This window comes from Melozone crissalis, unplaced genomic scaffold (genome assembly GCF_028551555.1).
Source record: "Melozone crissalis strain CALT ecotype California unplaced genomic scaffold, PUWL_Pcris_2 ptg000042l_1, whole genome shotgun sequence".
NCBI lineage: Eukaryota > Metazoa > Chordata > Aves > Passeriformes > Passerellidae > Melozone > Melozone crissalis.
In genome coordinates this window covers 16,081,298-16,098,977 of record NW_026535820.1, presented here as the reverse complement: position 1 = coordinate 16,098,977, position 17,680 = coordinate 16,081,298, and the positions used below count along the sequence as shown (strand labels likewise).

The 17,680-nt window shown below is 41.2% G+C and overlaps 1 protein-coding gene across 1 annotated transcript in view; it reads left to right on the top strand.

Moving 5' to 3' along the window:
* The window catches only part of TAF4B (TATA-box binding protein associated factor 4b), a 70,969-nt gene that overhangs the window by 35,353 nt on the left and 17,936 nt on the right, over window positions 1-17,680 (top strand). The window contains exons 10-13 of the mRNA XM_054284978.1: window positions 1,918-2,087; window positions 4,754-4,884; window positions 9,267-9,392; window positions 10,343-10,399. Of these exons, the coding sequence (XP_054140953.1) occupies window positions 1,918-2,087; window positions 4,754-4,884; window positions 9,267-9,392; window positions 10,343-10,399 (484 nt within the window). The remainder of the gene's footprint in view (window positions 1-1,917; window positions 2,088-4,753; window positions 4,885-9,266; window positions 9,393-10,342; window positions 10,400-17,680) is intronic.

Genomic DNA, 17,680 nt, shown 5'->3' with positions numbered 1-17,680 from the left:
TGATTTTGTCAGCAGATACGTGGCAGCCACTGTGCTTCAGCCGGATTCTTGTCTCTGCCATCAGCAAAGACTTCTCTGTAGTGGTCACTGTGAAGAGGAAACCGGAATGCACTTGTGAAGATCAGTTAGCACTCAATTATCATCCCATGAAGCTTCATTGACACGCTTGTTGGAAGTTCAGGATGTCTGTTAAGCTGATAGAGCCTGAGTGTACACTTGGAGCTGCTCAGCTGCTGGTGAAAAGGGGTAGGAGGAGGGAAGCTGTTCTGGCACTCTTGGCTTCAGCTTTAAATTGTAGCTGTGGACATCTAACTGTTCTGACAGTCCTGGGATATAACATTTTTCTTAGCATGATGGATTTGGGGCACAAGCCTGGTTGGGAAGCTATTGTGTCTAGTTAGACATAAAGCACTGGAGCTGGTTTGAGAATCTGTTGGGTCTCCTTTTCCCTGAACACACTCACACATTGGAACTGCTAGCAATGAGGGCACATGAATGGAAGGAGGGGTAGAAGGTGGCTGGACTCAAGGCTGGACTCCTTTTCTGTCTGGGTCTCTCACTGGAAGTTTGCAGAGGAATTGTGCCATAGAAATGTACTGAAACCCAAAGGAGAAAATGCATCTGTAGTTTTAAGAAAAATATCCTAACATTTTCTTGTGTCTTTTGAGTATTGCTTAACCTCAACCCTAACTCATGTTCTAATAACTTTAGCTTCTGCCTCTAGTCAGTCAAAGGATAGCCTCCAAGAAATATCATTTCACCTTAGAATGACAAATTCCTGGCTAACCCTTGTTCAAGAGTTATTGAGGCCACACAATGTTTTCTGAAGGTGAACTTTATCAAACCTTGCCAGAGAATACTCTTCAAGAGGGGTGTGTGTTTTGGTTTTGTTTTCTGTGCTTTCCAAATAAAAAGATGTTCAGATTGAGTGATTTTACTTATCTGTCCTAGTACTCTGGATGTCTGTTTTGGATTGGTCCTAAATCCCTGAAGCCACCATTAGGGCCTTTGTCACATTGTGAATTAAAACTGCTTTCTTTTGATGGTCTAAACTCATTTGATAAAAACTTGGATTGTTTCACTGCCAAAGTAGTGCAAAAACTTTTCCCTATAAAATGAATTCAGTATTTTAACTTAAATGATCTCTTAAAAAAAATATTAGGCTGAAGCACACAGGCTATTAAAGCTAGTCTGAGTGATGTTCACCCTAACTGAGTTTTTATTATTAACATATAGTCCAAAGCTGCTACATGAGAATCCAGCTAATGGTGTTACCAGCTAGAGCTCTGGCGTGGTGCTTCAGAAACAGTGGCATCTTCCCTGCTATGTATGCAAGTATGGTAGGACTGATCCAAAGTGCAAGGTCTGGATTGGTTTTAGTAAGTAATCAAGGAGTGTTTGTGTCCTGTGTTTTAAGGGAGCTCGCTAAAGAAAACTGAAGATCATGTCTGTGCTAATAAGCCTGTGCTTTAAGCCTCAGTTTGCAAGATATGCATCTTGGTTAGAAAATGGGCTTGTTTATAGTCCAGTGAGTCAACACTGAACTTCATTCCACACTTGGTTCTACCTGGTGAATTAGTTTTAGGACAGATTTCAGGCTGCGAGAGTGGTGGTGCAGGGTTAGGGGTTGTGGGAACTTTTAGTCTGGGTTTAACTCAGTCCTAGGTTTCCAAGCTGGCTCAAAATTTCAGTTTCATATAAAGGATTTGCATGCCTAGCAACTGAGGCATTAGCCAAATTAATGTTTCAGAGGCACCTTGCAGAAGTGTGGGAGCTTTTAGGAGCTCCCTGTCCACACCCACGCTGAACATCTGTTGCATACAGGAAATGTGAATGTGGCTGCTTGTTGATAGTTGAGACTTTTTTCTTTGCGTCTGTTCTAAACAAAGCATAAAATGTTGGTCTCCTCTTTTGTAGAGATGAAGATGACCTGAATGATGTGGCTTCTATGGCTGGGGTTAATCTCAGTGAGGAGAATGCCTGCATTTTGGCAGCAAACTCTGAGCTCATTGGCACGGTGATTCACTCTTGTGCAGATGAACCATTTCTGTCTCTGGAAGCTCTTCAGAGTAAGATCTTGAACATAGGTGAGAACAAAGCACACACAGCAGATATGTATGGATGTAGTGTTCCCTTGCTTCTTTCATCAGCCAAACCTCCAATCTTTGAAGAACTATTATGATCTACCATTTCATGTGTTTCCACCAAACAGTACTGAGTTTTCACTTCCCATTCTAGGAAACAACTGTCCTTTAAGGTTTTCTTTACAAGGAAGCAGTATGAAGCACAACCAGAAAAAAGAAACTGATGCCACTTCACCATGTGAGAAGTGAGCAACTTTCTTACTCTTAAACCTAATGCAGCACTTAACAACCATAAAGGTGCTAGCCTTAAAACACTTAAATGTGCTTTTCTGTCTCAGCAGCTTCTAACTTGTTGCATTACACTGACTTCCCTAACAGTTTTTGCATTCCTCTGCCAATGTACTCTATTGACTAACATTAGGAAGAAATTTCAAACTTCCAATGCAGACAGAGCACAGCTTTGTTTATGACTCTCTTCATGGAAAAAACTTCTGTTAATTTTATATAAAAGAGATGTTTAAGCTGTTTGTCTGTATAATGAATAATACTGTGGAATGTATGATGAATGCCTGTGTTACAGGAGGTTTCTAATGTAGCTATCATTTCTTTTGAGCAAAAATAATAAGTGTTGCTTAGTAATGTTGTGTTGTCAGAGCAGGGAGCATGCAGTTGTATAGCAGCACACTGGCTGGTCCCAGTTTGCTGTTTGTCAGCAGCAAACTTCATGCTTGTTGCTCAGCTCCTTGCTCGTGCCCTCTGCCCAGTACTTGCTGTACTGGAACACTGAGTTTTACAGCTGGGCGTCCAGGAAAGCCTGAATGTACAGTCACAATTCTGTCACAGTGGCTTAACCACGTGTTCACAAAGTCTTTCTGTTTCCACACACAGCAGCCAGCCTGTGACAAGCATGTAACCTGCAAATGCTGCCTGTGACCTTGATGCTCCTGCCCCAGTCAGCCAGATGTGTCATCTCGAGCTGTGTGGGCCATAGCAAATGCTGTGTTACTAGTGGCAAAGGGAAAATGCACATCAGACCTGGTGCCTAGAAAATATTCTCAAAGTTCAGTTGAAGATGAATCAGTCATTTGTGGGAAGTGGCTATAAGGAAAAATAAAGAGCTCTGCAAAACCAGAGAGATTATTTCTCGAATAATTTGCTGGTTGTGGGTGTAAAGACATTGTGTTGAAGGATGGAAAATAGAAGCCTGGCTGTTTCATAGCTAGAGTGGTAGTTGTTCCAAATTAATAATAATAATCATAGCAATATCAATAATTCATGTTATAAATGATAAGTGCTTGTTTGCAAGGAAAGGAATGCTGCCAGGGAGTAGAGCAATTCAGAAAGTTAAGATGTCTGCTTTTGAATCGAGCCATCTCTGGATTAAGAAATGTGTGTGTAGGGAGGTTTTGAGGTTTGGGGGGGTTTTATTTTGTCTTTGAGTTGGTGTTTCAGTAATCTGATAGTCTAGTGAGAAGCTGCAGTGGAAGTACTGAAAGGTGCTTGAGCAAAATGAGCTTTGCACTCAGTTAAGTTACAGACCAGTGCTTACTGATCAAACAGGGGAATGCTTTGAATGTATCTGGGAAAAAACATTCTAGGTTCTCCCTGCCTTGTGAGATTGTCATTCATTTTCAGTTACAGTAGCAAAAGCAAATGAAATAGGTGATTAGTTTTTTTACAGTGCGCTGTTTATCCATTCTTAACACTTCGCTTGGCAGTAAATACTGAAATGGGTTTTGAAGGCACGCTGTATATTGCATCATAAAGTATTACAGCTGCTGTAAATGCAGTGCAGGGCAAGGCAAAGTGCTTGTGACAGGTACAGCGTATGAGGCATGTGGAGCTGCTGCCTGCCGTGCCCACCAGGGAAAAGCCGCAGCCGCCCAGGTGTCTCGGGGAGCCGCGCTGAGTGATGGATGGTGTCAGCCGAGGGAAGGCTTCTCCTTGGCAGCCCGCAGCCACGCAAGGTCGCAGAGGTGATGCCCAGCTCTGGGTGCAGGGCCAGCACAGCCTTGCCTGGAGCTGGCACCAGCCTCGGCCGCAGCTGCTGAGACGCTGAGATCCAGCAGCAGCCCGTGAGGAAAGGTTGAAGGTGGCGGCAGGATGAGCCCGGCTGGGCTGGAATCCGCGCTGTCCCAGCGGCTGCTGTGGCTCCCTTGGCTCTGGCTGCCCCTGCCGGTCGGCCGAGGCACTTTGGAGGGTCTCGTGTGCCTGGAGTGCGCTGCAAAACCCATTCCTGCTCGTCAAATAAATGTCATGAGTTGTTAACAAGCACGGTGTCAAGCAGGGCAAAATGTAATTCTGTATTTTTTTAATTACTGGAATTAACAGAATATGGCACTAATTTCTACAGCTACTGCTTCTCCCCCTCCCTGAACATGAAACTTGATTTGTGTTCTTATTAACTTTGTCCTATAAATGACCTTGCAAGGAGAGTGGTTCTGGAGGCTAAGTGAAACAATGTCTATATTTTCTGAAGCTCCAGGCTAAGTTTTATTAATGTAATGTCTAAGATCTTTGAAGTTGTGACTTTACCAGGAAAATCATAATCTCCAAACCTTTATTCATAATGGGTATGACTTCCAGGGGGAACAGAATACCTGCTGTGCTAATTATTTCAATTATCAGCTACTACTAAAACACGTAATGGATTTTCTCTGCTTCCACAGGTAAAAGGCATGACATTATGGAACTTAACTCTGATGTTGTGAACTTGATCTCCCACGCTACACAGGAAAGATTACGAGGGCTCCTGGAAAAACTAACTGTAATTGCTCGGCACAGAGTATCAACCCACAAGGTAAAGGAAATCATTAGCAAGTTGTGCTCAAAGTTTTCCTGCTTTGCAGCCTTGAAGGTAAACCTCTTCCAAGTGTGGGCACATCACAGGCAACATTTGCCTTCTCAGTATCTACCAAAGGCTGGTTTTAGCTGTGTCTAGCCCAGCATATAACTGTTCCATTTGATTTGTTGGACAGGTGCTCTTAAAACCCAGCATAAGACTGAATGCATATTTTTCTTCTCTTCCATAGCAGTGGTGGCTGTTAAAAAAAGTCTCTTACATGGTAAATGGAAAGCTGACTTTGAATGCTCTCGATGGTGGGTTGATTTAGGGACTTGTGTTTTCTTTATGCATTTACTCTTGGTGGAATTGAAGTCAGTATTGGCTCAGTAAAAAGCCTTGGGAAACTGAATTGATTATTTTACTTTTGGAAAATGCTCTGTGAAGGCAGAGGCTCTTTTCATCTTAAGATTTTTTTGTCATCTTAAGTCTTTTTTTAACTTCATTCAATATAAAGTATACTGTGTCCCAGTGGGCTAGTATCCCTTAAGATGCTTGTATGGTGCAAATGGGAAGTGATAATTTACTGGCCAAACCAGCTCTTTATTTCCTTTTGTCATTCAATAGCAAGATACTAATCCTTACATCTTTCAATGTGAAGCTGTTTTAGAAAAGAAAAAAAAAAAAAAAGAGAAGCAAATGTATCTGTCAACTCTTAGTTTCCTGTTTATTCAGGTTGAGCTGTTTTACAAGAACTTTATAGTTAATGAAATTTAACAACAGTAACCAACTGATGGAATAAACCCTTTTTATTGGCTTTTCAGCACTTTGGAGTAGCAATAGTAAAGAGGAGCAACTATTTGGAAACTTCTGAGTATTTATGGTGTTTTCTGGAGCAGCAGGAGTACTCTGTTCCTTCCTAGAAGAAGATGTAAAAGAAAATCAATACAGAACAAGTACAGAATTCTGTATGAAAAGACTTCAGAAATCTGCACTTGTTGTATGTTGTTTTCTGCAAATGGGAGGTACTGTTGAGCTTGTGGGCAAAAGTGAGGAGGAAGCTGAAGTCCAGAGTAACCAGTAGGACATAGTGTCTTGCAGACACCAAGAACAGAAGGAAATGGTTTTGGACAGTAGGCTGGATAGGGCTAGTTTCTTTCTCATTGAACTAAAGCAATAGAAAAACAGGTTTTTGTCTGATTGAATTGCCAGAAGCAGTGATAAGATTATAAGATTGCAATAAGCTGGCTTTCTTTTCCTCTTTTCTCAAAAGCAAAACAAACAAAAAAAAAATCAAAAGTAACGGGCACAGTAATCTTAGAGGCACAGATACCCTCTTTTGTCAGGAAGATGGTATTATGTGACAGAGGAGTGTCCTGCAGGATTACCTTTGTGAGCAATGCTATTGTGAGAGATGCTGACAGGCTTTTAGGAATCTAAAATTCAAGAAGAGAGCACTGCAGGGTGCTGGAGTCCTGTTATGTATTAATATAGATATTTATACAGGCCTGTATTCCATCTGCCCTGGTGCTTACCCCCTGTTCTCTTTTCCCTCATGGCTTTTGATTGGTACCCCTGCACCATGTGGGCTACATTATGCCAGATAAATTCCCAGAGTCTTTCCAGGAGGGTTGGGTGGTTGCTCCATAAGGGGTTTTGTACTGGCCTATCTTCATTACAAAAAGACAGCCATAGGGATAGTTGTGGTGAAACCAGAGTAACTGTTGTTAGGGTGGGAGTTGGTGTAAAAAGGCCAGTAATTCATGGGATCGTAGTCGGGAAACTCTTCTTCCCAGTTTGTTCAGCTCATGCCTAGCGGCTTTCACTGGATAGATAGCCCTGCAGAGAGAGTGAATTGGCAGGGTAAAAGCTTCGTGCTATGCCATCACGTAGACTTGTCAACTTTAGTAATTTTTTTTGTTAAATTTAAGAAAATAAATTAAAATTAGACTTAATTGGGATAAAACTATGATGGTGATCTCTTTATGTGAAGTAGGAATAGTCTTTCAGATGGTTGGGAGCTGCCTTCTGTGATGCAGCTCTTGTTGCAGTGCTCATGTAGAGCCTTTGGAAGACCATAAAGAGAACGGGTTTTAATGTGGATTCATCCCAGCATGAAAGAGCTGCCATGCTCCTGTGGTTGGAGGCCCTGAGCTCATGGCCCTAAGAGGCATGGTGTGGTGCTGAGCTATAAATGATGCTCCAAGAGAACATTTTCCCCTCATGCAGTAGCACTGAAACACCACAGCACTAAGCTGCATATTTTGTAGGGCCATGGGATGTGGGGGATAATGCTTCATCATAACAGCACTGGCTACAAGTCATGAACAGGGGCACAATGTAATGTTTTCTGTGTCAGCAATTCCCTGCTGAATGACCACAGAGATGTTCATTGAGTAGGACAAAATACAACTGGAGGTGTTCCTTTTCTAAAAATTCCTGAAATAAGCTATCTTAAATCAGGTGATGAGCTGAAATACTGTTACTGAAATAGATGCATCTATTTCTTGTCCCATATAGGCTCGTGGTAGTGCATTGGGGAGCTTCTGCTTGAGAGACTTACATTGCTGGTTGGTATAGGGTCATGGATTTGTCTTAAAATGTGTAAATATCTGGCTATTCCAAAGTGAAACACTTCTAAACGTTGGAAAAAATAATCTTCTGGTACTACAGCTTTCTTCTTTGTCCTTTTAAAAGGATTGTGGCATGGTGGTGGATTATTATAAACTGCTGCTTCAAAACAAGTTGTACTGATGTACTGAGAGTGACTCAGAAATAGCTTATGCTTTGTGAGGAGCAGTTAAAAAAGACTTGAGCATTGACAGAAGTGGAGAGGAAAAGGTTTGTTGGACTTTTTTGCAGAGCCACAGACACTGCTTGGGAAAGTCTCTAGTTGCAGTCTATGGTGTGTTTTGAGCCACAGTTGGTAATATGTGACAATGAGGTGGCTCATTGAAAAGGACCAAATGTAATACCAGAAAAGGGATTGATTTCATGCTCTGACTCAGTTGTGAAAATTCAGATCAGGAGACAACAGTGCTCCACAAGAAAACTTTAACTTCTGTCTTTTCATAGTGCACAACTGGAGAAGAAGAGTCTGAGTATAGTATCCTTGAAAACTAAAAACTGAGTAACTGAAGTCATGGATAGTCCATATACTTAACATATAACCTTGCCTAATCCTGTGCTTCTTTTAGAATAGTTGTATGTCAGAATTGTTTCATTACGATGTGTGACTGGTGTAAGATAGAACGAAGAGACTCTGAAAGTACATGGTGGTTTTGGCTGATAAATGCCCCAGGATAAATTTCTCAGGAAAAAAAAAAAAAGCAAGTTCACAAAGTAACAGAGAAAGAAGACAGCTGTAGGATGTGCACTAAAAAGTGGTACAAACAGGTGGCACAGACATGCCTCATCTAGAATGGGCTCCTTGTCTTGTGTTGCCTAATTGCCATCTGGCCAACGCATGGCTCAAGAAGTCTGTCTTTGGAAAAGCAGAGTAGTAAAACCAAGCTTTTCCTTGCCAGTTCACCATGCTTTGGATCTTTCCTTTCTCTGCCTTTCTGAGCTAAAGTAAATGTCAACTCAGGCTTTCCAGTGGGGGCAAAAATAGAACATAAAATAAACTACTGATTGCTATTCTTGAGACCAAAAGGACCTCAGTCCTGTTTCAATGCCTGTGTGTCCAGTGATTGTTGGACTAAAACTAATCATCACTATTCACTGGCCCAGCTTTGTACAGGTGGCTGGACCAGATGACTTCCCTAGGTTACCTTTCAACATAAGCTGTCCTGGGACTTGAAAGATTCACTGAGGCAAAAATACCTATTCTTAAAGCTATAACAAACCAGATATAATATATTTCACCTTCTTCACCCCTAAGATTCATTATAACTGGTTCCAGACCACCCCTCCAATACATAAATAATCTTTTTGGAAATACCAGATGATGTTTGTTTCAACTTCTGCGTTAAATGGCTGAAACTAGAACTCAAAGCACTAGAAATTTATAATGTCAAATCTTTTTTTTTTTCTCTTCAAAGGAGAAAAGATATTATGCCCTGCTGCTTTACAATTCTTTTTTTTCCCTGACATGTTTACTGGATAATAATTTGGTGGTTTAGAACAAAATTTCTTACTCTAAGGTTAGGGAAGACTTCTGTTATTATAGTCAGTGTAGACTGGATGTTGTTAATGTCACCTGTTCAATAACCTCTTAGTAGTCACAGACACCTGGAAACATGCTTCAGTGGAAAGGAGACATGTAAATAACTACCTACCACCTGAAGTCTTTATAAAACAGCCCACACTTTTCAGCTTTGAAAACAGTGTTGTTCTTCTCAGATTGTTCCCATTAGGTTTATGAGCTCCTGGTTGTCTATAACAAGTTCTTTTCTCAGGGGAGTGACAAGTACATCATATGTAGTGACACCAGAGCACAACTGAGATTTCTTGAGAAGCTCGATCACCTAGAAAAGCAGAGAAAAGATGAAGAGGAACGTGAAATGTTGCTTCGAGCAGCCAAGGTAAGACTCTGGGTTTCCAGGGAAGTAGTCATGTGCTCTTGATTGGTGACCATCTTCTGGTTTCTCCTACTTCTGCTTTAAATATAGTAACCATTAATCCTGTCACTGAAAATCTATAATGTTTAGGACAATTGCAGGTATATAGAAAGGATTTAACCTATGTACATTTTTTCAAAAGTCCACAAGAGTTCTTTGAAATGTGTGGTGGGTGAACTACTTTTTTTCTGGTTTCTACTGGTCAACATGAAGTAAAAATCTATAAATGTCCTTCCTGTATCTCTTTTTGCCTCTGAAACAGAAGCCTGGTGAGATCCACCCCCCTTGCATGTGTATTTGTTTTCCCTTTTCAGAGGGCTAGCCTTGGAGCTGGTTCCACAGCATCCATGAACTCCTGGAGGAGCTGTTGCTAGAACAGAATAAGCTTCCTCTCTTTTCCTTTCCCTCAGGAAGAGGAGGGAAGAAAAGCTATGATAGTAGATGTTGCTTCATCATCTGTGACTTGACCATCTTCTGTTGATTCTTTTCTTTTGGTTTTGTTTCAAGCCGAATTCTGGAGCTGCTTGGGTGGAAGCCTAATCTAGAGTTGAACGAACAGTGTTGTGCTTGCATGAATAGAACTCCCTTTCTTTCTTATACTTCCTGTCCTTTTTAAGTGTCTGCTGCTGACATGAACAACATCATGCCTAGACTGGACCTGACTGACAGTGTTAGCATCATTTTCAGCTTAATCTTGCCTCTGGCTAGAGCAGAGGCAGCCGGCCCAGATGAGGAGGGGTGTGCACGTATGTGCGTGGAGGGGGATGGAAGCCAGTCTGGATTGAGGCATTCAGCCCTGGAGCTAAATCTTTCAATCACCAGAGAAAACTGTCATTTATTAAATATTTAACAGATAGGATGGTGTTTTGGACTCCAGTAATTTCTATTCAATCTTTTTCTTCTTCCTTTGGTAGAGCCGTTCCAATAAAGAGGATCCAGAGCAACTGCGGTTAAAGCAGAAAGCGAAAGAGGTAGGAGTTTCCAGTTACCATGCTTGCCTTTGTGTGTTGAGAGAAGGTTGGCAGCCCTGTCCTGGCAATTAGGTCAGGGTTTATTTTGCTGCTGCATACCATTTGCAGAGGCCTTGGGGAAGGACAGGAACTGCCACAGGCAAGGGCAGTGCTTCAAATGAGGTCAATGAATTATGAGCTCTCTTTTTTTAACATTTTATTTTTGCAGTTTCAGTCCTGTCTCGAAACAGTCCTTTGTAAACTGCAGCAGTACACTTGGTAGGAATATAATGTGGGATTAGAAAAAAAAAAAAAAAGAAACTTTGAGATTTAGCATCTGGGACTGTACAATAGGCTACATTTTTCCAGGGTAATTGTTCGTTTTGTAAATCTGATACTGCTTATAATTCTTTGGCTGGGAGGCGGTACTGGGATTTAGTTTTAAATGGAAAACGCCTCTGGCTTTTAATTTTCTGGGCCCAGCAGTTTTCTGTTCTGGAATGGAGCCCTTGTTTCACACAGTTCATGTTTAGCTGCAGGGGTTTTAGTTTATAGCTTAGACTGGTTAAGCTTTTACTCCCAGAGGCCTCTGCATAGCAACTGTAGAAATCAACAAATAAGTTCATTTATGTCTGCAGCCTCCTCTCAGTAGCTGACTTTTTACATTTCCCAATATCCATTTCCTGACTTTTCTAGCCTGAGAGAAAAAAGCTCCACTAATTGGAGCTTATTTTAATTGAGCCTTAATATTGGATCTCACTGGAGTTGCCCCCAGAGCTACTGGGAACAGAATGAAATGAAAGTACCTAAGGTTGAAGATGTGTGTGCGTGTGTATGTGTGTGTGAAATTTTTCACTTGACCTACAGATTCTTGTCCCTGCTGAATAAATCATCAAGCCTGTTCACATTTCTGATTAAGGATCTGACAGCAGACGATAATAAAGACAATTGAGGTGTGAGACGTGTGATACAGAGCTGAAGAAATTGGTTTCTATAGTTACTTGACTGATTTCATGCAATTTTTAAGGATCTTTGTGCTAAATGAGAGTGATTTTCTGAGCAACCTTTTTCCTTAACTGTGCCTCTTGAACTATGAAATTTGTTGTTGCTTAACATTGCTGCACTTGGCTCCTAGGTGCCAGCAGCAGCAGCAGGTTATTTATGAATGCTTTAAAGGCCCTTATTGTTTGGATTAATGTAGGAGCCCAGGCAAAACAAATGGAAATCCAGTAAAATAGTATTTGAATCAATGCTCTGGATTTGCACCACAGTAGATGAAATTTGTAAAATGAGAAAGAAGGAACTTGCTTTACTATCTATCTTTTAATTCTTTGTTTCTGCTTACAATTCTTTCTTCATTGCTACAATCTGTGAGTACAAAGTTGCCCTAAAGCCCTTCCCAGTTTGCCTCTAGTGCCACCAGGATCAACAATCAGTGGGTGATGCTGATCTGTCTTGTTTTGTAGGTGACTTTACCTCTGCATCATCTGATCGTTTCTAGATGTACTTTCTAGACTGCAAAGTAATTCATTTATGCAGCTTCTTTTCTCTTGTTTTCTGAACAATAATATGTAAAATCATTAAAAGTACTCTGTGGTTTGCATATTTAGAGCACAAAGAAGGTTAGATTAGATTCAGTGATATTTTTCATGAGACCTCTCTTAAAAAGTGGCATAGTGGTGTACAAAAAAATGAGCCAACAGAGCAGGGAAGGCATATAAGTTTAGTGCTTGGTGTTCTAATATGTCTTGAGTTCCCCTCCTTCAGTGAATCTCATCTTGTGCCAGCCTAACACAACCTGCATCACTCTTTGTCCTGTGTGTTTCCCCATGCTGTGCTGCTCCCAGAATGACAGTCTCCAACTGCTCCACCAAAAGAAGACGGGGCAGATGTGCCTCTTGGGGCAGCACAGATTTCTGTGTTGGTATTCACTTAAAGAACTCTGTCGTGCTGCTTTGTTCTCCAGAGAATGAGGCAGCCAGAAGCTTCTCCAAGCTTCACATGGAGAATGGGGACACCCACCTTCTGTGCCAGTGGTGCTTTTTCATCTGGGACCATCTCAAGATGGAGAGTGGAAATGAGAGCACATGCAGCTGGAAAAAATTTGCACTTTATTTGCATTAAAAAAATGCAAGCATGAATAGGACTGGAATAAGAGCAAAATAAAAATCAACAAATGTCCTAAGACTAAAACTGGTAACACAGAAGCATGGTGTACAGTGGGATGAAGGCTTGAAATGGCTTACCCTTGTCTGTCTTGTCTTGCCATGTTGTGGTTATAGTCTGCTCCTAAGGAACCAAACTTGGAAACTTTGATGCCTCTGTCATCTGGAATCAGATCCTTTCCAGGTCACTCCAGTCGAGTATCTGCTGGAAAGCCTCATCTGATTGTCTGCTTATAGTTATTTAAGAATTAATATGGACCTGCCTTCCTCAAAGCTGTCTTTTGTATGTTGATGATGACCCCCTGGGAGAAGGAAGAGGGTGTGGAGTAATGGCACTGCAGCATGTTCTAAAGCAAAGTTTCCCAAAATGCAGGGTGTACATCCTGACAATGAATACTTATAAATCCAGGATGTGCTGTCATCCAGTAGCTGGAAGCAACATCTTAACATTGCTGGAAGTACATCCAGAGAGTCTGCAGTGGATTCTTTTATCCAAAAGGCTATACATAATTACTGTGACCTTTTCATCCCTTTTTGCATGACCTATTGCCTCAAACTTCCCCTATGCTAAGTCATTTACTTTCCTATATTCTTAGCCTATGTAGCTTGCCATGAATTAAGTCTGTATTTATTTCCCTCTTTCACCTGTTTCAGCAGATTTTAATACCTATGGAAAGTGCACATTCCTTCTGAGACAGCTGCAAGGCTTGCCCCAAGCTGCTGCTTTGTGCACTCAAGAATTTTGTCCTTGCTCTCCTCACGGACCAGCTCTTTGTGCAGTGGCGTTCCTGCAGTCTGGGTAAATTACCCCTGTTTTTCATTCTGCTTTGTCTGCCTCTTCAGGCTGAGGGGATGCAGCCCTCTCATTGTCCGTGATGTTTGCACTATTAAACCCTGACTTTTTTTAGGTGGCTTCTGCTATTTCCTGTTCTACTTTCCACAATGCTTCCAGTTACAAAGAAAGTGTTCAGTCAATGTGATTCTTGTTGCTGTATTTATAGTTTATCTGTGGCTTCTTCCCCTTTCCTGAAATGAGCTTTCCTAAATTGAGTAGGTGTAGGATACTGTCAAATGTGCAAGCCAGCCATATGAACAGTTCATCGCAGAAGACCTGTAAAAATGTCAGTATTAAACAGAGCGTGCTATAATTCTAAATAAAAACTCTGATCCCTTAGAATTGTTTTGTTTGGAAAAGACCTCTAAGATCATTGAGCCCAACTGTTGCCCAAGACTTGGCAGTGCTGGGTTCATCACTAAACCCTATTCCTAAGTGCCACATCTAAATATTTTTAAGATCCCTCCAAGGATGGTGACTCAACTACTTCCTAGGACAGCCTGTTCAGACTCTTGACAGCCCTTTTGGTGAAGGAATTTTTCCCAATTTCTTTGTACTCCTGTCCATCCTATTCAAAAGTGAGTGCTTTTGTAGTACAGCTTCAGGAAGCTTAAGGCTGAGTCTGGGCAAACCGTTCAGAATGTATCTGGGCAAGATATCTACTTGGTGTTGAGCAGGTGAAGAGGTATTTTACGGAGAGCATCTTTGCTTATTTCCATGATAGCCACCTTTATCCCTGCTCTTACCTTGTGTCACCTTGTCAGCGCATAAAGGGGAGCAGCTGCATCTTGAGCTAGGGGAGGAGTGTTTGGAGCAAGCACCTGAGGGACAGCAGATCTGCCTGCCCCATTCTTTGCTCTCTCAGCAGCTCATCTGTTCACTTGGGGTTGCACAGATCTTCCCACTCCTTGTTCCTGCCTGCTTGATGCACTCGTGCATTTTTTGACACAGATGCAAGATGGCAGTAGATGAGATGCTGAGAAAATTCAATACCTTTTGTATCAACTGACTGGGAGGAAAATGGCAAACCCTAGAGTTTTTGTAGAGACAAAACAACCCCTATAGAAAACATCAAACAAAGAGCCAGCATGATTCCAGTGTGTTCTTGGTCTTACATAGTAATGACTGAATTTTAGTTGTTCTGTATTATCTTTTCAACAGTTACCATCTTTTTTTTACTGTTTCATATAACCTTCTACCTCCCTTATTTACTCTCACGCTCTCAGGTAACAAATTACTGTAACTTGATTCTTTGCTGCTTGCCCTACCACCTCCAACTCACACTTTCAAGCTGTTTGTTTTCTTTTTCCTCTTGTGCTGCTGCTCTACGTAGTCTTCTGGACCCAATGGTTCAAATTCTTTAGGACCACTCTTGTGGCAGGGCAGAAGTTAACCATAACCTCTCAAAAAAGCAAGTACAGATTGCTTCAAACAAAACAAGACTTCATTGTTATCAATTGGCTTTTTTTATGAGCCTTCAGTGGCAGCCTAAGAGCTTCTGCCTAATTACCTGATTTATATAATCTTTATTGTTCTGTAGTGTTTCTTACCTGCTTCTGCATGTTTTGAAAAACAAAAAAACCAAACCATCATAATCAAAGAGAAACATTTCATTAGCTGCAGTGTAGCCTTACAAATTACAAATGGCAATCATCAGAGATTCAGTGTGTTACAAGTCTTGTAGAAAGTCAGGAATAGAAATTCGATGATGTGTTAGATTATTGGGTGAGCTACAAAGCAAACCAAATGCCTGTTTGTGACACTCATATTGGTGTTTTGAAGGAATGTAAAAAAAGAGCAGCTGAGACACTGCCTGATACCCTAAAACCATCTGCCTGAAAGATGGCAGCAACTATCTTCAGTGAAAAAGAGAAAAACAGCCTCTCCCCTGCCCCCCAAATTCCATTAAGTGTGTTCCTGGATTTGCAGCCTTTTCTCAGTTTGTCTGAGAGACAGAGAATGAACAAAAAACTGGTTGTAAGTATGACCTTGGATTAGAAATTTGCTAATAGAAGAAACTTTAGGGCTGAAAAGTACAAAAAGAAAATGATAATGAAGACCCAGAGAGTTATCTGCCAAGAAGAGTTGGGTGGACTGAATGATGAGATGGACAGACCTGCCTGCTGATGGTCATTGAACAGTCTAAGTGATAGCATCTGAAGCAAAACCTGTGGACTGTGTTGCATTGTTGTGTGGTCCTGTAGTCTGTTTCTTGTCCTTGCAGCAAAATTAGGCTAAGCAGGGTCTGAAAGCACACAGAGAGCTTGATGGTGGGTGCTGGACACCCAAGAACTTCCCTGGGCCTCCAAGTAAGGCAAGCTGATGGGACTGCACAGAGGAAATCATGTTCCAAGTGTCCTAGAAAACACAGAAATGTATCAATAATGGTTAAGCAAACAAAAAAAAATGGGTAAAAGGAAATACACACTCCAACACATTGGAAATTCTTAGCAAGAGTGGGCAAAATAAGGGGTCAGGAAGTCACTGTGCCCTGGATTTTTTCCTCATGTGGAGTTAATTATATATTAGGAAATATCAACTCAAAATGCCATTTTTTTCCCCTCCTCCTATGGGTAGATTACTTTGTGGGTGTCCTGGAAAACTGTTCTGTTGTTCTCCAGAACATTTAATTGCAACCTTTTAGACAGGCAAAGCACCTGGTCTTGGGGCACACAGCCACGGTAGGGCCTGTCCTGCCACTGAAGCAGGTATGTGGGATATTAACCTGAAAGAAATCTACAGTACTACATAGAGCTCTGTTATAAGTCAGGGCTGCATTTCAAACCAGTGCATGCTATTCTGCCTTTCTGCTGTTAAATCTAAATTACAACAGAGGGAAAAGTCAGTGGAAACTAATTGTATGGCTAATTAAAACAGTTTGAAAGGGAGCAATTGCAAGAAGAGAAATTGCATTATAGGCAAGAGGAGAGGATGGTAAATGTTTAAATATGCAGCCTCCAAGTGTCAGTTTTCCTCAGAGAATGTCCCCCATATGAGAAGTCTGCTATTCAGCTGCGTTCAACCTGTAGGGCAGAAAATTTTGTATAGGAAAGGTAGAGGCTGGAGGCAGTAATGCTCATTGAGCTTTATGACAACCAGTGCGAGAGGCTTGGGATTGAAAGCAGATTTTAAGGTTTATTTTTCATTTTCTTCTCAAGTTCCTTAAAATGCTTAAAGGGAATGTGAAAAAAATTGCAGTTCTTTCTTCCAAAGACAATGAAGAGAGAAGTGACTGAGAGCAGTAGACAACTTTCAAAGCACTAAACAGAGCACATAATGAAACCCAGTGAAACCTTGCTTGAAAAAGCTGGTCAAAAAGAGAGAATGGATACAAAAAAGAGAAAAGTCATTTCAGTGGTATAAGTGGGCCCATTAAAAAGGTATCTCAGTATTTAGTTCATTAAAAATACACAGTAAAGGGCAGTAAAAGGCTCAGAGAGGTCCTGAGGTTTCTCTTTCACAGATGCAAGCTAGAAAAGGTAGACATTGAAATTTGGTCACAGTTTCTTTGACTTTTACTATTTGTTAATTTATTGTTTAGTTTCTTTATTGAGGGAGCTGATAGGATTGGGAGCTTCTGTCTCTTTTGTATGCCTATATTCCTTTCTTCCCCCCCCTCACCCCCCGCAAGTCTTATAAAAATTCTTGTTCATCTACTTTAGTGCTTTTATTACTGCTGATGTACTTATTGCTGGATAGCACACATAACCCTTAGGCATACATTAAGTTGTCTTCAGCCTTCCCTAGTTTCCTTTCCTGCCAGTTCTTCTGTTAGTTTAAATATTTATTTAATCTGTCCTGTACTCCATCTGCCTGTAATGTCATATCTGGAGACATCCCCACTTTTTACTTAATATTAAACCCAGTGTCTTGTACATATACTTTTAAGTATTTCTCTTATATTAATTATAACCAAGTCCAGAATTGTGGTGTTTAGCCACATCTGTCTTGCCAGCATTTTTTCTGAGCTCATTTACATCCATGGGGCTGTATTTATTTGTTATTGCATTGCCAAGACAATTTTTTGGCTTTTTTTTTTTTCCCCAGGCATAAGTTCCTAGCGTTCAAATGAAGAGAGATTTCTTTTCTCTGCTCCTCAGATTTGTTTCCTAGCACTTCGTATATTGAAGTGCCTGCAGAAGCAGACAGTGGTATGAATTTCTCATGCCAGCACAATGCTGGCGTGTCATCTGCTGGACAAGGGCTGCCTGTCTGGCTTTTCTTTAACCTCAGTCCTGTTACTGCTCTGGGAGCCCTGGCTAAGACCAGTGATCTCATCTCTACCTGTAGAAAAACCTTCCA